The sequence below is a fragment of the Colletes gigas genome, unplaced genomic scaffold, assembly GCF_013123115.1.
Source record: "Colletes gigas isolate AHSC1104 unplaced genomic scaffold, ASM1312311v1 Colletes_gigas_Sc00072, whole genome shotgun sequence".
In the NCBI taxonomy this organism is placed as follows: Eukaryota; Metazoa; Arthropoda; class Insecta; order Hymenoptera; family Colletidae; genus Colletes; species Colletes gigas.
In genome coordinates this window covers 48071-66641 of record NW_025106701.1, presented here as the reverse complement: position 1 = coordinate 66641, position 18571 = coordinate 48071, and the positions used below count along the sequence as shown (strand labels likewise).

Sequence of the window (18571 nt, the reverse complement as noted above, 5' to 3'; positions counted from 1 at the left end):
GAGACGATTATAAAAAATTTCAACTGAATTAATTTAAATTATTGAATTTTCACTTCGAATTTTGAAAACAGAAAAACAACCTTGAGACGATTATAAAAAGTTCCAACTGAGTTAATTCAAATTATTGAATTTTCATTTATAATTTTAGAAACAGAAAAACAACCTTGAGACGATTATAGAAAGTTTTTGAAATTAGTAATTATTTTTCTGGATGGGACTCGACGAAAAAATGTATCCTAAAAATATATTTATTTAAAGAACAATTTCATTTAATTATTCAGGAAGAACTTGAAATACAAGATATTTGTATTTTTTTGGCTAGACTCTATACAGGGTGTTCAGCATTTTTCCGTACACACTTCAGCAGTGTGTTCTACAAGTAAAAGTAAGACTGAAGTGTTATATAACAAAAAATTCATAAATGATTTGTTAAGAAGTTATGACAAAAATATGAAATGTAATGTTTTTTTATTTACTAAACAAACGAATTTACTAAAATTTTGTTTAAAAAGAGCAACTGCAATATTTTAAACGTAGAATTATGTGGATAACTTAAACATTTCTTTATCAGAGTTTAGTTTCTATTTTTATCTTAGGTGCTGAAATATTCTTTCTTCGATGATAACTTTCTGTTGTCATAAAATTTTGAACTATTATCCAAGTTTATGTTCCCTAAATTGCAAAGAAACTCACGATATCGAATGCGAAAGATTGACCTTATTTTATTATTTTTGTTATAACTTTTAACAAAGCATTTATGGATTTTTTGTTATATAACATTTTAGTCTTAGTTTTACTTGTAGAACACACTACTAAAGTGTGTACGGAAAAATGTGGAACACCCTGTATAAAAGTATGGATTAGAGCTTCAATAGCAGTGGAAACTCTATGCTACAACTTCGAATTCATGAAAGAACTCTACGAACATCGAAATATTAACGAAAGAGTAAGTCATATAGGTCTGACCAAATTTGCTAACCATTTATTGTATTTATCACTAGAAGCAGCAGGTTTGGCATTTTTTGATAAGATGGTAGGAAAAAGTAATGGTGGAAGCAATGAAAGATCAAAAGACGACTTTTCTAAAAATATTAAAATTGCTCCTGAAGATGTGAAAAACTATATCGATACAGGAATTGAGCATTTCATTTCACAAAAGACAAAAACATTTTTTGAAAGACTTTCTATTCCGTTTAACTTCTTAGAAAAAGATTCTGATTCATGGGAACATGAGATATTACGAGTTAAACATCGCTTGGCAATTAAAAATTGTAAACAAAAGTTTTTCTGTTTCTAAAATTCTAAGTGCAAATTCAATAATTTGTTGAGTTAACTCGGTTGGAATTTTTCGACGAACAAACTTGCTATTAATTTCAGATACAAATCTTAGTTTGTCAATCGAAGGCCACGCTTCTTGAAATTTTTTAAATAAAGTAACACTTGGTCCTTCGGATTTTGTCATTTTTTAAACGAATATACTTTGCAAAACAATTTCATAAATTGTATGATGTCTGCAAGGTAAATACAAAATCTCCCTTTTTTGTTCCAAAAGAACACAAGCTCCTTTGAATCGTCAAATGTAACAGTACCTTTAAGTCTTTGAATACTATTTTGCACACATTTACATAAACTACTTTGTACGCATGAATTAATTGTAATATTAAATAATTAAGAAACTACAATCTTGATATACACCTAAATTATTTCACTGAAAATTAGTATTTATTTTACGAGAATATGAAGACGTAAAAACGGAATCATTTAAATATTTTTGTTATTTATAAACATATAAAAAAATGTTATAGGTAAAACTTGTACTGTTCAACGAAGTAAATAGAATGCGAAAAAGTATATTTTTTTTCTTCAATCAATTTTTGAAATTTTAAAATCGCGACTTATGTAAAATAAAAAATTCTAAATTTTGTTTCTATATTCTTATAAACTGTAAAAAGACGAATTCGACGAAATACTAAAATGTATGATATCAATACACTTTAATGGAAACACCGATCAATTTCAGATTTTACATAGCCTATTTTTTCATCTAGTACCACAATTCTAGGGGGTGGCCTGAAAAAAAATTCTAAATTTGAAAAGTAATGTCCACCCTACTGCTCAAATTTCTCTGAAATTTTTATTCGTGAGATAGAAATTCCCACAGGGTGTTTTACAAAATGTGATACCATACAGAGACGGGCAAACTTTATTCGTGAATAACTTCAAAATTAAGGGTGGTTTCTCTCTTTTGTGCGAAGAATTCCATAAGCACGTTTCAAGTAAAGAGGATCCCACGAATAGAATTCATTCCGTGGAAAAATACGTAGAATGTATAATAATGTACAAATAAATATAAATAATACTCTAAATAGTCTTTTTGTAAAACTTATTTTAATTACACGGCTTGAAAAATGCCTGACAAATAGCGAAGTTTGCTAATCCGGTTCTTTTTTTCGATGTTTACAATTCGAAAATATTGGCGCGCGAGAGGACGAAGCCTCTCCCCTGCACCCTCTCCCCCATTATAAAAAGTAATATTTTCTGACTTTCATTACCTAAATTTTTACCTAAAATTCGAAAATTGAAGTGATAAATTCAGTGCTTCGAAACTTATAGACAAATTCATGCATTTCTTAAAACATTGTCGAAAACAATGAGATGACGAAATAAAATGTAGATTTTTAGGTTATAAATAAAATCATATAAAATAAAACGCCGTTTCATTATTCAACCTTATCTATTTATTTTATATTTCAAATTCAGATTCTGATGAATGCAGAATATTTTCACCATTTTTTTCTTAAATTTTTTCGGTTCTATAATAGATAATATAAATAAATCTTGTATAAAGTAACAAACATTGAAAAATGTTCTATGTCTTGATATTTTTTAAATATAACTACTAAACAATTTACAGATTTTATTTTTTTTTCTATATTGTTTCTTGACCTTAAATTATCTAAAAACACGATCCTATAATTGTGTTAAATAGATTGTGTACTCATTAATGGATATATATATATATATAGGAAAGAAAGATTCAATTTAATAAGAAACTCGAGAATGAACCGAGAAATGGAAACTTATCAATGATGATATTCTTAAATGTGTAAAAGACGTAAATAATGAAACACGATTTGCACGTGATGCTTACCTGAATAGCTTTTTTCGCTAATCTCGGTATAAGGTTCTCAGGGTAAACCTGATGAACACTGAAACTAGGTTGTTCCACGCATGCTTGTCGTCGAATTTCTTCCCATCTGTCTTCTCCGTAGACCTGCCGTATGTACTCGGACATATTCTCTAATATTAGGCCGTACATTTTTCCTAATTTTCTCTCGTTTCCTGTCGCAAAAGAGAAACACTCATTGAACGAAATTCGTCCAATTTAACAATAAAACAAATAAATGTAATTAATTTTTTATAGTAAAACTGGTTACAAAATCACAGACGTGGTCAGAGTTTTATTCGAATCGTAGACAAATAAAAAAAAACCCTTTATAGCAATTTATTCCCGACGTTTATTCCATCGAGCAATAGAACAAGCGTTTATTCGTTCAACGCGGAAACATAAATCCTATACAATTGAAATTCTAATTTTTTCTCATCTTTTATTCGTTGTTCGAAATTTATTATCCTAACGAGAATTTTTCCCCCCTTTACAGAATTATTAGATATTAAATAATTACTTGAAACTCCTAAATTGTCTTCTAGCCTGGCCAAAAACTGATTGTTAAATCTTTTCATTTGAAAAAAGTTCACACATGATTGTAATTACTCTTTAAATAAATGTATCAATTGGAATTTTTGAATATGTTCCAAAATAATATTATTTTCAAAGCCCTGCGCTATCGTCTTAATTATCACTTGTGCCCGTCCTTATAGAATTGTTTGAATCGTGGAAAATTTAAAAATTCCATCCGAATATTTTTTATTTCGGAGCAAAAATTTTTACGTGAATAAAATTCGCAAAATTGATGATATAAAGTTGTAATATTTTACCAGTTCGTATGAGTATAATGACGCAGCGTGGAATTAGAATGAAACGCTTGTCAGATATGAGCACAGAACATTTGATTTATTTTCGAAATGTTTTAAATTTCAAATCTGTCAACTTAATCTTCTTAAAATACTTGGTGCATCGTGTGCAGAAAGCAACAGATATTCGAGACAAAGATGTCTCGAACCGGAGAATTTAAAATTTTTAGAAAAATACTCTTAAATTAATCGATCGATAATAATTTTTATTTTTACGGAATTCAGAACGCGAAAAATAATTTTATTTAATTAATACAAATGTAAACATTGGTTTTTATAAAAGTATTATTACACATGGTACAATATGTAATTGTTTTTACTGACACCCGTAGATAAGTTATATTATTTAATATTTTTGATGTGTTTTCTCCTTTATATCCTATTTATCATAATAATTTTGACTTATTCTATGTTTATTCTGGTTATTGTTACCGAAGATAAGTAAATATTGTCACACTGTTTATTAGTTATTCGATAAAACGAACATTTATCGTCATTAAATATTGACAATTTCAAGGATAATGCTGACAATACAGTTTTTTCCTAATAATTCACATTTACATTATTTAAAAATCTGTGCTGAATGGATCAAGCAGAGTTCAATTAATGCCAACAACTAATGGGACTTTAATTGGTCAAAAGAGTATACAATTTCGTCGTTCAACTACTTATACAAGACTTTCACTAGCTTCAGAATGAATTATTTCATTTGTATCGTTCATTTAATAATTTAAAACTTTTCTAATAAAAGGTGATTGTACGATATAATATTAGAAAATTAATCTTTATATAATAAACAAAGACGTAATAAACAACACGAATTATTGCTTGTAGTATATAAATTAAATCTCAAATTATTATTGTCCATCAAAGCATGTTACTAAAAGGTCTCATCCTGAATGTGGTGTTATATTTAAACATAAGTATAAAAATTACACAACACAAAAAATTAAATCTACAATTATCTATGAAGAATGGACGTACAACATAGTACGATTTATTTAAAAAATTACACAAAATTTATTGGTAAAATTAATTTGACTTATATTAAAGAAGGTATAATAATAATTGTGTACAATATAAGAAGAAATATGTTTGTTTGTCGCATGTAAAATTAAATAAAGCTAAAATTGTTATACTTGTGTCTCACGAATAGGATAAAAAGATCTCTTCCATTCAAGTTTAATTAGTATCTATGCCAAAAATAATTATATATTGCTGTTCTTAATGAAACTGCAAAATACTAAAACCAATTATTTCAAGAATTGTTAACATTATTTGTACCGTGATTCTATATCTATTTCGACCAAAAGGTGTGGAGATAATTATATTATTTTAAATATCATGTTGTTAAGAAAAAAAAACGATTGAACTTAGAAAAGGGACATCGAGTGAAAATTTGAAATGCTGTCTTTCAACACTTTTTATAGGAACAGCGTTGAATCGATATCCTGAGTGGTTGAAATTCGAATCTGGCACACTGTGTTCAATTGTTTAAAACTCTTGGTCCGACCATTCGTGGTTGAAAACGACACGCGATAGTGCATAGTTGCGATTTATTCCGGATCGGATGTACATACTGTCTCGTCGACAACGAGTATTTAGCATAACCGACGAAAATAATCCAAGATCAAGGAGTTCGCGTTGAAACAATCTTTACCCGAACGTTACGCCAGGACTTACGGACGATTTTTACCGGTTTCGGATGCTCGTCGCGTTTTTGGATTATGATGATTACTGACCCCGCGCACCAAAAGGACGAGGTCTTACCGACGTTTTTGCCTGAATTAAAATCAACCGTCCATATAAGTAAGTGCGCGGGTTATTATTAGACCGTTCACAATTTCGCTCACGTGTGTACCTTCACCGATGGATATACGCGGCTAGATTCGCCCACGGATGAAAAACGAGACTTCTGCTTTGTAGGCTCAGTTTTCCAACTCTTTTTCACCCAATCTCCTGGATTTATTTTATCGTGTACTCGATTGGAAAATTAATAAAAATTATTTGGTCGCGTAATCGAGTCGATTCGCGTCACGTAATATGGAAAAATGGCGGAAATTCGAACAAAATGATGACCTTGAAATATGTTGTCAAAGTAACCCCATAAAAAAATGTCTAAAGGGTTTGTGAAATATCTCGTGATATATTGATTTTTCGGACGTGGTTCCCTAATTTGAGTAAATAAAAGTATGCAATTTCATTGAAAAGAAATGTGCGTCTACATTTTTCTGATACCTCGTTGCACTCGTGAAAAAAATTAAGTCACGGAAAAATAGACACAATTGTATGATTCAATTCTTCCCTCTACAGTTTTTATTCTATCTGTTACCCTATTCGAGATACAAGTGACTGTCATTTAAAACTGTACGTCTAGCGATTCAGTCGATTTTTATTTGTACATCGTAACAGTAAATTACTAAAACAGGTATATAAACACATATAATTTACTGCTTCTTTATTTGGTACATAACAAAAATTAAACAAAACCTTCAATAATTATTAATATATCAAACAAAATTTGTCGTTACATGTGAAACTATCCTATCAGTAAAATTATTTTTATAATGTATTATATTATAGCTTACATTAATATTTTGAAGGGTATCCTCGAGAATTATCAATTCATGTTAAAACACACTGAAAACAACGAACAAAGTTATACTCTCATCGTTTCCATGCATCCTTAAACAAAAGAAAATCGGGGATTCACCAATTTTACAGTGTTACCGACAGTGTATAATTTTTACCGACTGGTCAGTTTCATGCGTAACGAAAATTTTCATTTATCATATTACCGAATATTTCAATCTACTCTTGTAATACAAAAATAAATAAGTATTAAACTATGTGTCTCTATATATATTTCAGTAATTTACTGCAAACTTTACAATTCATAAATAAAAATCGACTGAATCGTTAGGTGTACAATTTTAAGTGACAGTCACTGTATAACCCGTCCCAATTGCATGATTCACCCCTGAATATGTATGTCAACGCTGCTGGGTTTTAGTGTCCAAGATATTTGCAAAAAAACGATTTCGATGATTTTCAAATACGTTGAGCGATATTATGCCAAAATATAACCGACAAGTTTCAAAATACAAAATGTGGTTAATATTTAATTAATAATTTGTTAATCATCCAGTGGACACCACGTATCCGACACGAATATTAGGATGGCCAAAAAGTTCGTACGGTTCTAAACGTGCAAACAAGCAACTCTTTTATAGTAGAGAATATCTTCGTTCAATAATAAATTTTACGTCCTAATCTATTCCTATCCTTCAGATAGCTTCATAATTCCCATAAAAAGTTAAACAAGCACTATTTAATGACCTCTTAGGAATCGAAGTTTTATCCATTAAAGGGATTCTACATAGAGCGTATTTTAAAAGAAATAAAAATGTTTAAAAAACTACTTTTCATTCATTTTTTGGTGACACTTTCTCCGTACGTTTTACATATTTGTACAGGTTTGCGCTTCGTTTGCTCCTTTTCCAAAATATAATAGCATAATGCGTTGAAAATGATCCATTTGGTTGTTCTTTTGTAAAATTATGCCAAAATTATCTTCAAACTTTTTCGTGACAGTATACAATTGTTAACTATCAAATAAATATATGCTTTTAAGATTTGAACTGAAGTTAGTTGAACAATCCAATCCAATCCAATGATGTTGTCCATTAAAGGGATTTTACAGAGAGCGTATTTTAAAAGAAATAAAAATTTTTAAAAAACTACTTTTGATTCGTTTTTAGGTGACACTCTCCGTACATTTTACATTTTGTACAGGTTTGGGCTTCGTTTGTTCCTTTTTCAAAATATAACAGCACGATGCGTTGAAAATGCTCCATTTGAATGTTCATCTGTAAAATTATGCCAAAATTATAAAAAAAAATCCAATCCCTAAACTTTTTCTTGACAGTATACAATTAAATGTTACACTTTGCACTTTACAAGCACCGCTATGGCGACAAACATAATACGTACCGTAGCTCGATTCAAATTTCAATTAGGAAGGTACAAATTGAATTCAGGAAATATACGAATAAAATTTAAATTGTAAGTATTTATACATTTTTGTGGGAAAAAAAGAATACTTTTTTATTTTTAAAAGTCACATTATAAAATTGTAATTGTTCGTATTAATAAAGACTCGTGGAGTGCAAAAGGTTAACTATTAAATAACTTCTAAGCTTCTAAGATTTGAACTGAAGTTTGAGTTTCTCAGCACCTGAAAATATATATCGCCAAAATTCTCGTTTTATTAACCCCTTGACGTATGATTTAATTTCAAATAATTTGTCGAACGTATAGTATTTAATTTTGTTTAAAGTTCGTACAAGGAATGGCCACGAATAAGAATAGATTTGTTTTATGAATACCTCGTAAATGTAAAAATGTGTTGATTTTAATTTATAAGACTTGTTGACGAGTGAGTAGCCTTATGATTATGAAACTTAATACCAAGAATTTGTAACGAATCGGACTCGTCATAGTACGGCAAGGGGTTAATAACATTGTCCATGTTCGTAAACATTACAAAAAAACAGAAATCGAGTACTCGCTGGCCATTTTTCAAAACCTCGTGCGAGTAAATCGTTTCAAAAAAATCGAGTTAACAAAAAACCGTGTAATTTTAAAAACGGCGTGAAAGGGTTAGAGGAGGGTGATCAAAGGAAAGTAACTAATTCTACCTTGGGAAGAGTGAAAGTAACGGATTCATACCTGAAACATCGGCTAAACGACAGGGTGGTAACAAGAAAATAACGTGGCGTTCATCCGCTGTCATAGTATCGTTAACGGTTATGGCTAGCACAAAGATCGGGAGAGAATAGTCCTGCGACGCAGTGTTAGAGGCATTCGAACAACAGAGCCTGCGTTGCTCGTAGCGTTCATGTTGAACCCCTTGTTGTTCGTGGTCACCAGCACCGGAACAAAAACCGATCAACGGCGAGAGAAAGATGAATGAAAAACAATCGCACTCACGTTTCGTACGCGTATCCGGAAGGAATTACAAGATTGTCGTCAGTACAACGGCGATGATCACACGAATTTCGTAATACCATCGAATGCTGATCCGCATGCTAAATTTCTAACGATCGGTGCATTCGAAAGCACGCATATCTCGCGGCCGCATCTGCAACTTCTATTTATACGATCGGCTAGGCGGGCGACCGTGGAGTCACTAGAAAAATACCCTGAAATAAATACCCCTCCCCTCCGAATTAACGATTTTCCTCTAACGAGCACTGTAACGAGCCACCAGTTCGATAAGCGAAACCACTATTCCAGGGCTGAATTAACCAATAAGCTAAATAATCACGTGCTTAGGGTCACCACAGAGTCTTTCTTCCACTGCTGAATCCGAACGATGCGATCCAACATCCACGAATATTAGAAAATATTACTAATGGGTTTGTTCGGAAAGTCCGTTTTTCTTTTCTTCGCGAAAAGGAACAATTTTCTTATAATAAATAAATATTTTATTGAATTATACAGCCGCGAACGTAGGTATCAACAGTTAACGCGTAACTGAAAACTCTACAATGCATCCTCCATTTTACAGAAGTCTTTATACGCGTCATTGTGCGAATACAACTCTGAGATTTTTCCTATTACTTGGTCTCCATTATTTTTAACGCTAGATTTACAGTGTTGCTTCAGCAGTGTGTTCTACAAGTAAAACTAAGACTAAAATGTTATATAATAAAAAATCCATAAGTGCTTTGTTAAGAAGTTATAACAAAAATATGAACTGTGAAACTCGGTTGAGATTCAGGACATTAAAATAAGAAAAAAAATCAGTTCTTTTCAATTTACTCAACATAAACTTGAACAATAATTCAAAATTTTATGACAACAAAAAGTGCTGATAAAGAAATGTTTAAGTAATCCACATAATTCTACGTTAAAAATATTTTTTCATGCTTCAACTAGCAGTTGCTTTCTTTAAACAAAATTTTAGTAAATTTGTTTGTTAGTAAATAAAAAAACATCACATTTCATATTTTTGTGATAACTTCGTAACAAAGCGTTTATGAATTTTTTGTTATATAACACTTTAGTCTTATTTTTACTTATGGAACACCCTGTATACTGGCCATTTTGGTCCAATACCTTTTGCCATCTTCCTGGTAGTAGCATGATTCCACGCTTATATAATTTCTCCTCTTTGTTTACAAAAAACTGATGCAAGTGATTTTTGACATCGCCACTCGAAGTGAACGTTTTACCATTGAAAAAATTTTGTAAAGACTGGAACAAATAATAATCCGATGGTGCCAGATGCAAATAGATCAAACTGCAATAGCTTCTGACGAGTTACTAAACTTGTGTGAGGAACCCATCATTATCATGGAGGAACCCATATTTTGAGTTTCATGTGATCAGAAATGGTCGAATTCAACAAATTGACTCCTTAATGATTTTCATGTTGTTATTCGGCGGTTTGCTTCAACCAATATCTTTATTTTGCCTTCGTTGGCTTTAACTGGCCTTCTACAACGTGGGAGCATCTTCGATATCAAAATTGCTGGAACAAAATTTTGCTGTTTTGGTAAAGCATCTTCTCCATACACGTCACACAATTTGTTTCTTGCTCGAACAGTATTTTTACCTAATAAAAGAGCAAAATATACCGAAAATGCAGCTTCTGATTTTCCATATTTTACGGGACACCAAAGAAATACAATTGCACAGAATCAAATAAAATTTTTTACAAATGAACCTTGAAGTGTCAGCTGTCAAAATATACAATGAGAATACGATTTAGAATAAAGTTGGCTGGTTAAAAATACAATTAACGTCTCTTGGCAAGAAAACGAAATTACTTTCCGAACAACCCAATATAATACAGGCTTTTCTAATAACAGCAGTAGAACTTTCGATTTTTGTAGCAGACATATTTTTTATTCGGTTGTTCGAGTCAGACAACGTTTCTATTCAGTTTTACGAGTCTTCCTGGAGGACAATTATTCAACGAATTGAAATTATTAAAAATTATCATCAAAATTCTTGTTCGATTTACAGTCAACAGAAATATTCCAAGTGAATAAGCGAAAACAACAGTGCTGTAAGGTATAGTGTTACTGAGAATCCAAACGTTTTTGAGTATTAGGTATTAGTATGTGCAAACTCTTGGGTCTTCATCCTTTCAAGATTGCTGACCATTGTATGTGTCGTGAGTTTGCAAATTAGTTTGCTCCAAAGCAAATCGAAACTGATCCTAATTTGACCAAACAAATCATCTTGAGTGACGAAGCTCGCTTTTGTATGGATAGCTAACAAAATTGTCGAATCTGGAGAGATCTTCGATCACAAAGAGTAACTGTGGTGTGGTTTTTTGGCTGGTGAAATCATTTTTTCAAAATGGAAAAGGTGTGTGATTGTTACTAACGAGCGTTACCATTCGATGATTTTGACACTATTTCAATGATTTGATTATTAACTAAGTTCAATGATTTGATTATTTCGAGAAATGGAGCTATCGACTAGCTATTAAGATTTGCAATTCGATGCCATTAAACTTTTTCTCGTGGAACCATGTTAAGACTTTTGTTTATTCGAACAAATCACAAACTGTTGTCGATCATAGAGGAAATATCCTCCGTGTTATCGATTAGATGCAACCTGAATTATGTCCCACAGTCATCAAAAATTAGGTTTGTTAGTTAAATGCTGTATTGTCATGTAACGTACATCAAAATAAAACAACAAGCGCCAGATTATCTTTTCACGATTTTCATTTTATTTCGATTCATAAATTATTTTTTTCTAATGAAAAGAATTAGATTAGATTAGGTATTAGGTGTATGCAAAATTTTTGTTTTAAATTATACGTTATCGTGTAAAAAAAAGGATGCACTTGCATTTTTTGGGTGCATCGATATTATATAAAAATAAATAAAAATACATTTAATTTTGTCTCATAACAATTTTTCATTTTTCTAACCGTTTTAGAAATATAGCTTGTCCCATTTGCCTGCAATACCCTGTACAAAGTGGCCTGTGGCGGGTGATGTTCCAAGAAAATGGCGGTTGCGAACGTATTATTGCAGGTAACGATATTTTATCTGCTCTCATTTAAATACATTCAAGAAATAATCACAGTTTTATTGCACGACTTTCAAAATAATCGTGAAAATTTTACCAAACCGTTAGCGATCGACGATGCGCTAATTAAATAGCACACTGTGTTTTATCGTAATTGACGGTTAAATAAATAATAAGTATCATAATCGACTTTATTTGTTAATCTACTCGCAGAGGATTCGAACCTTTTTCGTTTTGGTTCGACTCTGCTCGAAAATACAGTGTCACTCAAAATTGTACACCTAGCAATTCAGCCGATTTTCATTAATAAATCTTGAAATGTGAGGTAAATGGCGTTGGAAATTTAATATTTATGTGAATAAATTAAAAAATAATTATAGCAAAGTGTCGAAAAAATGGGACTTTTAAATGATTTTCCATTTTATGCCAACAACGACTCGCAATATAATTCTTACGTGGTTCAAAGTTAACTATTGAATAACTACACTAAAGTTCTTGAAACGCCTTCACAATTATCCGGCATTAATATAATAGAACATTTGTGACTACATAATAAGATTACATAATATTACGAATAAAGGAACCTCCAGAAAAACTTTAGAAAAATTTAGTTAAATCCATGCTTCGATGATTACAATATATTGAAAGTGCATATATATTAAATATAAACGAAAATAAGTACTGTACGATTTTTACCGACAGGCTAGTTTCATACGTAGTGACAATTTGTATTTGTTACACTAACAATTACTGAAAGTTTTATTCTACTTTTGCAACGTATTAACACATTGACTACCAGACCAAAACTCTCAAATTGTCCCCGAAATCAAGCCTTTATTTTTAGACAATTGGAAACTACCATACCCATAATTTCTCATGGAACTTATTTTTACTCGTTAAAATTCAAGAGTACCATTTATATTTATTTTCTTTAATATATAATCTTGAGAATCAATTTGTTTAGCTGCTTAAAAATTATGAATGACGTAGCAGTCAATGTGTTAAACAAAGAAACATTGATTTATATACCTATATCTGTATTTTAGACATTTACTGTGAATTTTACAATTGCTTAAAAATCGTGTCACCCATGAAAGAGAAGCCTTGAACTACATATATACCTATATCTGTATTTTAGTCATTTACTATGAATTTTACAATTGCTTAAAAATCATGTCACCCATATATAGATGACGTGGAAGTCAATGTGTTACATAACGAAGCATTTAACTATATACCTGTATCCGTATTTTAGTTGTTTACTGTGAATTTTACAATTCATAAATGAAAATGTACCGAATCGTTAGGCGTACGATTTTAAGTAACCAGTCACTATACTTGTTTCTCGTTATTATAGAGGGTTCGAAGGAACCAGTGCTCGGGATTCGAACCTGCTTGCAGGGCGCTTGATTCCATCGGTAGGTCGTTGACGGGCGCGTTTACGTTCGAAACGGAACGAAATCGGAACCCCCTTCGGCGCTAATGATAAATAATTACCGGTTAAGGACGGGCTTCCAAAACGATTCGTCCAATAATAACGGCAATGTCACTTCACTTGCGTCACTCGTTAGCGGAAGTTGCGACCGGATGGACGCACCGGGCGCGTTCGCGCGCACTGCAAACGAATCCTCAGGAACGTCAAGAAAATTTCGATGACGCCTCGAGGCGAACAGACAGCCACGAAGGGGGCCGTTGTTAGAGCACCGCGTTACCACATTTCGCGAAACCGTCGAATCACGCGTCCTGCGAGCCAGTGCCGTCTACGGAATAGTCGCTCGACCAGGATCTCCCTCTTCTTCCGTCTTATCCTGCTCATCCCCCGTGCCCTGCCGTCATCCATCCCTCCCTTTCGTTCTTTACTCGTCGACCCGGAGTCGTTCACAACGACGTCACGATTCGCGGATCTCGCTGATTTTCGAAAATATCGCGCGCTCTTTCTCGTAAACGATGTCGCGAGCAAACGTGTAGAAAATATCGAATATACAGGGTGTTCGGCCACGGCTGGGAAAAATTTTAATTCTAGAAGCCAAAATACAACGAAAATCAAGAATATCAATTTCTTGACTGAGACTTCGTTAAATAATTATTAAAAAATTAAACTGAAAAATTCGAAATCCTTCTGAAAAAACTATTTACGGTTTCGGGAGTCAATTACAATCATTTTTGGTGGATACACATACCCTCGAAATCTTACTCACTTTCGAAACAAAAATTCGGGTAGGTGCTGAAATTTTTCGGCAAAAAAAATGTTTCAAATCGTTCTAAAAAAATTATTTTCGGTTGCAGGGGTGGATTACAATAATTTTTGATCATTATACATACCACCTGAAATCGTACGCATTTTTGAGAAAAAAATTCCTTACCGAAAATGTAACGCCAGAAATGCTTCTCTGAAATTTCATGCGTATCTTTAAAATGTCATAACTTCTGAACGGATTGGGGGATTTTAATGTTTCAAACGGCAAACAACTCGTATTTTAGCGAAGAATACGTAGCAATTCCAAAAATATTAGAAAAGTTGCTCCTTAAACCCCTAAAGCGCGAAAAACCCCATAAAAATGGTCCAATTTTCAAACAGCCACCATTCCTGTAATAGTGAATATATCTCATTCAAATTTTGGGACGAAGTAGAGTTCATGGATACCTATAGAAAAGTATTAGACAACTTTTCTGTAGAGCGTCAAACAAAATTGTTAAAAATCAAAAACGAATTTTTAAGAAAAATCGACGGGGGTAGGTGTAAATTTTCCGGCGAAAAAAAAATTTCGAATCGTTCTGAAAAAATTATTTTCAGTTGTGGAGATTAATTGCAATCATTTTTGGTGAGTACACATACCCCCGAAATCCTGCATATTTTCGAGAAAAAATTCACTACGGGCGGAACTTTAAACGTTAATAACTTTTTAACGAAACCTCCATCAACAAATTGATATTCTTGATTTTCGTCCTATTTTGGCCTCTAGAATCTCCCTTTACAATTTTTCCCAGGGGTGGCAGAACACCCTGTATACACTACGGAGTATAACTATAGCACCACTAACATTTTTAATATTTCCGATTTGTAAGAAAATAATTTGAAAAACCAATTATATGGCATGAAAAAGCATTGTAAATAATGGATTTTAGAAATTCATTGAAGTTGTCTACTTATGTATATGTCAAGCTGTAATCGATAAACGTTTGGCGATCGGTACAAAACAATAGTACCAGTTCATTTTTAACGCACTTCAAGAGTTTCTGTTGGAAGATTTTTAGTAAACACGGAAATTCTTAGTTAATTAATACAATGCCACGCGGTAGCTACCTTAATGAACAAGAGCAAAGTGCAATTTTAGCGTACAGAGAGCAAGAAATGGGGATACGTGAAATCGCACGTAAACTCATGCGATCTCATAAAGTTGTACTGAATTTTTTACACGGTCTTACTAAGTATGGGAAAAATAAGAAAGGGGGACCTAAGAAGAAGTTATCCCCTCGTACTGAAAGGCAAATTGCTAAAGTTGCGAGCAATACGTTAAAAAGCTGTGAACAAATTGCGAAGGAATGTGATCTCGGCGTTTCTCGTTGGACTGTTCAACGTGTCCTTAAACGTAATTCAAACATTACATGACAAAAAATGATGTCTGCACCTACACTTCTGAAACGTCACAAAATAGCCAGGCTTGAATACGCACGAGAAAACATGAGCAGAAATTGGAATAATGTAAGTTAAGTTTAGACATTCATAAATCGAGATTTCAGCTTCATATTCAATATTCCTTATTTAACTTAGGTTATTTTCTCTGACGAAAAAAAATTCAATTTGGACGGTCCAGATGGATTTAATTCATATTGGAGAGACCTTCGTAAAGAAGAAAAATACTTTTCGAAACGTAATTTCGGTGGAGGGACACTTATCGTGTGAGATACATTCTGCTCCTGTGGCAAGCTCAGATTAGCTTCTCCAACTGCACGAATGAATAGTGCGGAGTATATTGGAATACTTGAAAATCATTTATTGCCTTTTATTCATGCAAACAATCACATTTCATGGACTTATCAACAAGATAATCCATAAAAACCGACAAACCACAGCATGGTTTGAAACGTTTGATGTCAATATATTGAAATGGCCTGCATGCTCCCCAAACCAAAATCCAATTGAAAACCTATGGGGTATCATGGTACGGCATATTTATGGAAATAATCGACAATTTTCGAACATTTCGGAGCTAAAAACAGCAATTATCTGTGGAATCAAATTAGTGAAGAAACTTGGAAAAAACTCATTACAAGTATGAACAATCGTATTTTTGAATTAATTCATAAAAAAGGAGGTCCTACTCATTATTGAAACTGCTCACTTTAATAAACTGAATTAGAAATTTAACACCTTATAGCCATTTAACCTTATTATTACGTTCCAAATACATTGGTGCTATAGGGATGTACCATTGCAATATTTCATTTATTATTATAGTTCATGTTAAATAAATGTTATTTTTGTACTCTTTCCATTGATTATAATTTTTTTCTAGTCCTTTTCGCGTGGTATCATTAACATTTAGAAATCTTTACTTACAACTACAAAACTCTTGAAAATTATAGTGGTGCTATGTTATGCTCCACAGTGTATGTATGTAACAGCGGGGATGAATCACACGATGTATGATAACACGACCATCAAATGACTTTGAGTACGGAAGTACTCGAGCACTAAAGATGGAATCAAATTCGATATACAGAGTGTCTCGTAGCATTTGGGACCCGCTTCATGACTAGATTCTACGCACGAAAAAAATGAAAAAAAGTTCATATTCTAACGTGCTACCTTGTATGAACATAAATGAGGATGCAATTGATATTTTATACATTCGTACTGCTTACTCGATCGATAACGAACATACAAAGCGATAAATTAATATATAAATTATGAAATCAAAAATTAATACACATAAATATGTATTCTTCACTTAGGTATCTTGAACTACAATTTTAAATGTCTCTACAGGGTGCCCCGTAGCATGTGGGATCCACTTCATGACCAGATTCTACAAATGAAAACAATAAAAAAAAGTTCATATAAACGTACGTCATATTCGACCTTGTTTTCGGGTTATGGCGAGTTTCTTCTTTAACGTGCCGTATTTGCTCATCTTCGCAACAAATGTTCGAAATGGACTCGTTGCATTTGAACACAAGCCTGGAGGCGTTTTATCATGGACTGTCTTACTCTTTCCATTTGTCTAGGAATTGTTCGAATTTCATGGAAGCCTTCTACAATTCTTTCGCGTAACATTCCGACGTAATTAATAGCTCATTTCGAACATTTGTTGCGAAGGCGAGCAAATAAAGAGCAATTAAAGAAGAAACTCGCCATAACTCAAAAACAAGGTCAAATATGCCGTACGTTTATATGAACTTTCTTTATTTTTTTCGTGCGTAGAATCTAGTCCTGAAGTGAGTCCCACATGCTACGGGACACCCTGTAGAGACATTTAATTAATCGTAATTCAAGATACCTTAGTCAAGAATACATATTTACGTGTATGCATTCTTGATTTCATAATTTATACAAGGTGTCCCAGCATCGGTGGTATAAGCAGGAAGGGAATAAAACAAAGAATAAAACTTTTTCATTCGAGGTTTCGTTGTCGTGAAAATCAACTGTGAATATTCACTATGGCTTAGATGAATAGATTTCTACACAGGCTTTTATTATGTTCCTTGTGCTTCTATACACTCATGTTGACATAATTTCCTAAACGCGTATCACAATTTTATTTGTTGCCTTGGTATGTTATTATATTATCTTCGATTTTGGTGGTCCCCAGATTTGACTGCAAAATACTACGTGTTGATATAAAAGTCGTACACATGATAAAACTATAATTGCATTATTATATGTATATATGTATATACAGAATTTAATTATACATTGCAACATAATTATACACCATAATTGCTTTTCAAAGTAACAAACTGGGAAGATCAGAGAATTTCTAATATATTATTTATGAAAGTTTCGATTCTATTCGATGAAGATTCCAGTATATTTGAAAGTACATACTGTTTTTTCTTGCCAAAGTACTTATAGAGGGTTCGAATCTACCTCACAAAGGTTCCAGTATACTTGCTACATATATACAATACTTAGATTCCATCCCTATCGAACACATTTGTTACTTCCAGCGATAAGAACAACAAGGAAATACTAATCCTTTAAAAGGGACAAATTTTATGATATTTTTTCGTACAGATCTACGTATTAGGTCGTTCCATAAGTTGGTGCCGTTCGATATTCTGAAATTGACGAGAATAACATTTGTAATTTAATAGAAAACACACAAAGTTTGTCAGTTCAGGGGATTTCTGAAATTTTACACATACTAGCATCAACGATTCGTACAAATTTGAAACAAATAGATATTGTGTTAAAGCTTGGAATCCACACTGGCTCACGAAACGAAATTTTCTTGATCGTTCTTGAACCTGATTG

General features: G+C 32.4%; 1 protein-coding gene across 1 annotated transcript in view; it reads right to left on the bottom strand.

The window, feature by feature from the left end:
- LOC122403760 (soluble guanylate cyclase 88E) overlaps window positions 1-18571 on the bottom strand; it is a 72428-nt gene that overhangs the window by 32032 nt on the left and 21825 nt on the right. Inside the window, exon 2 of the mRNA XM_043407492.1 lies at window positions 3152-3342. Coding sequence (XP_043263427.1) covers window positions 3152-3319 — 168 coding nt within the window. The 5' untranslated portion in view covers window positions 3320-3342. The remainder of the gene's footprint in view (window positions 1-3151; window positions 3343-18571) is intronic.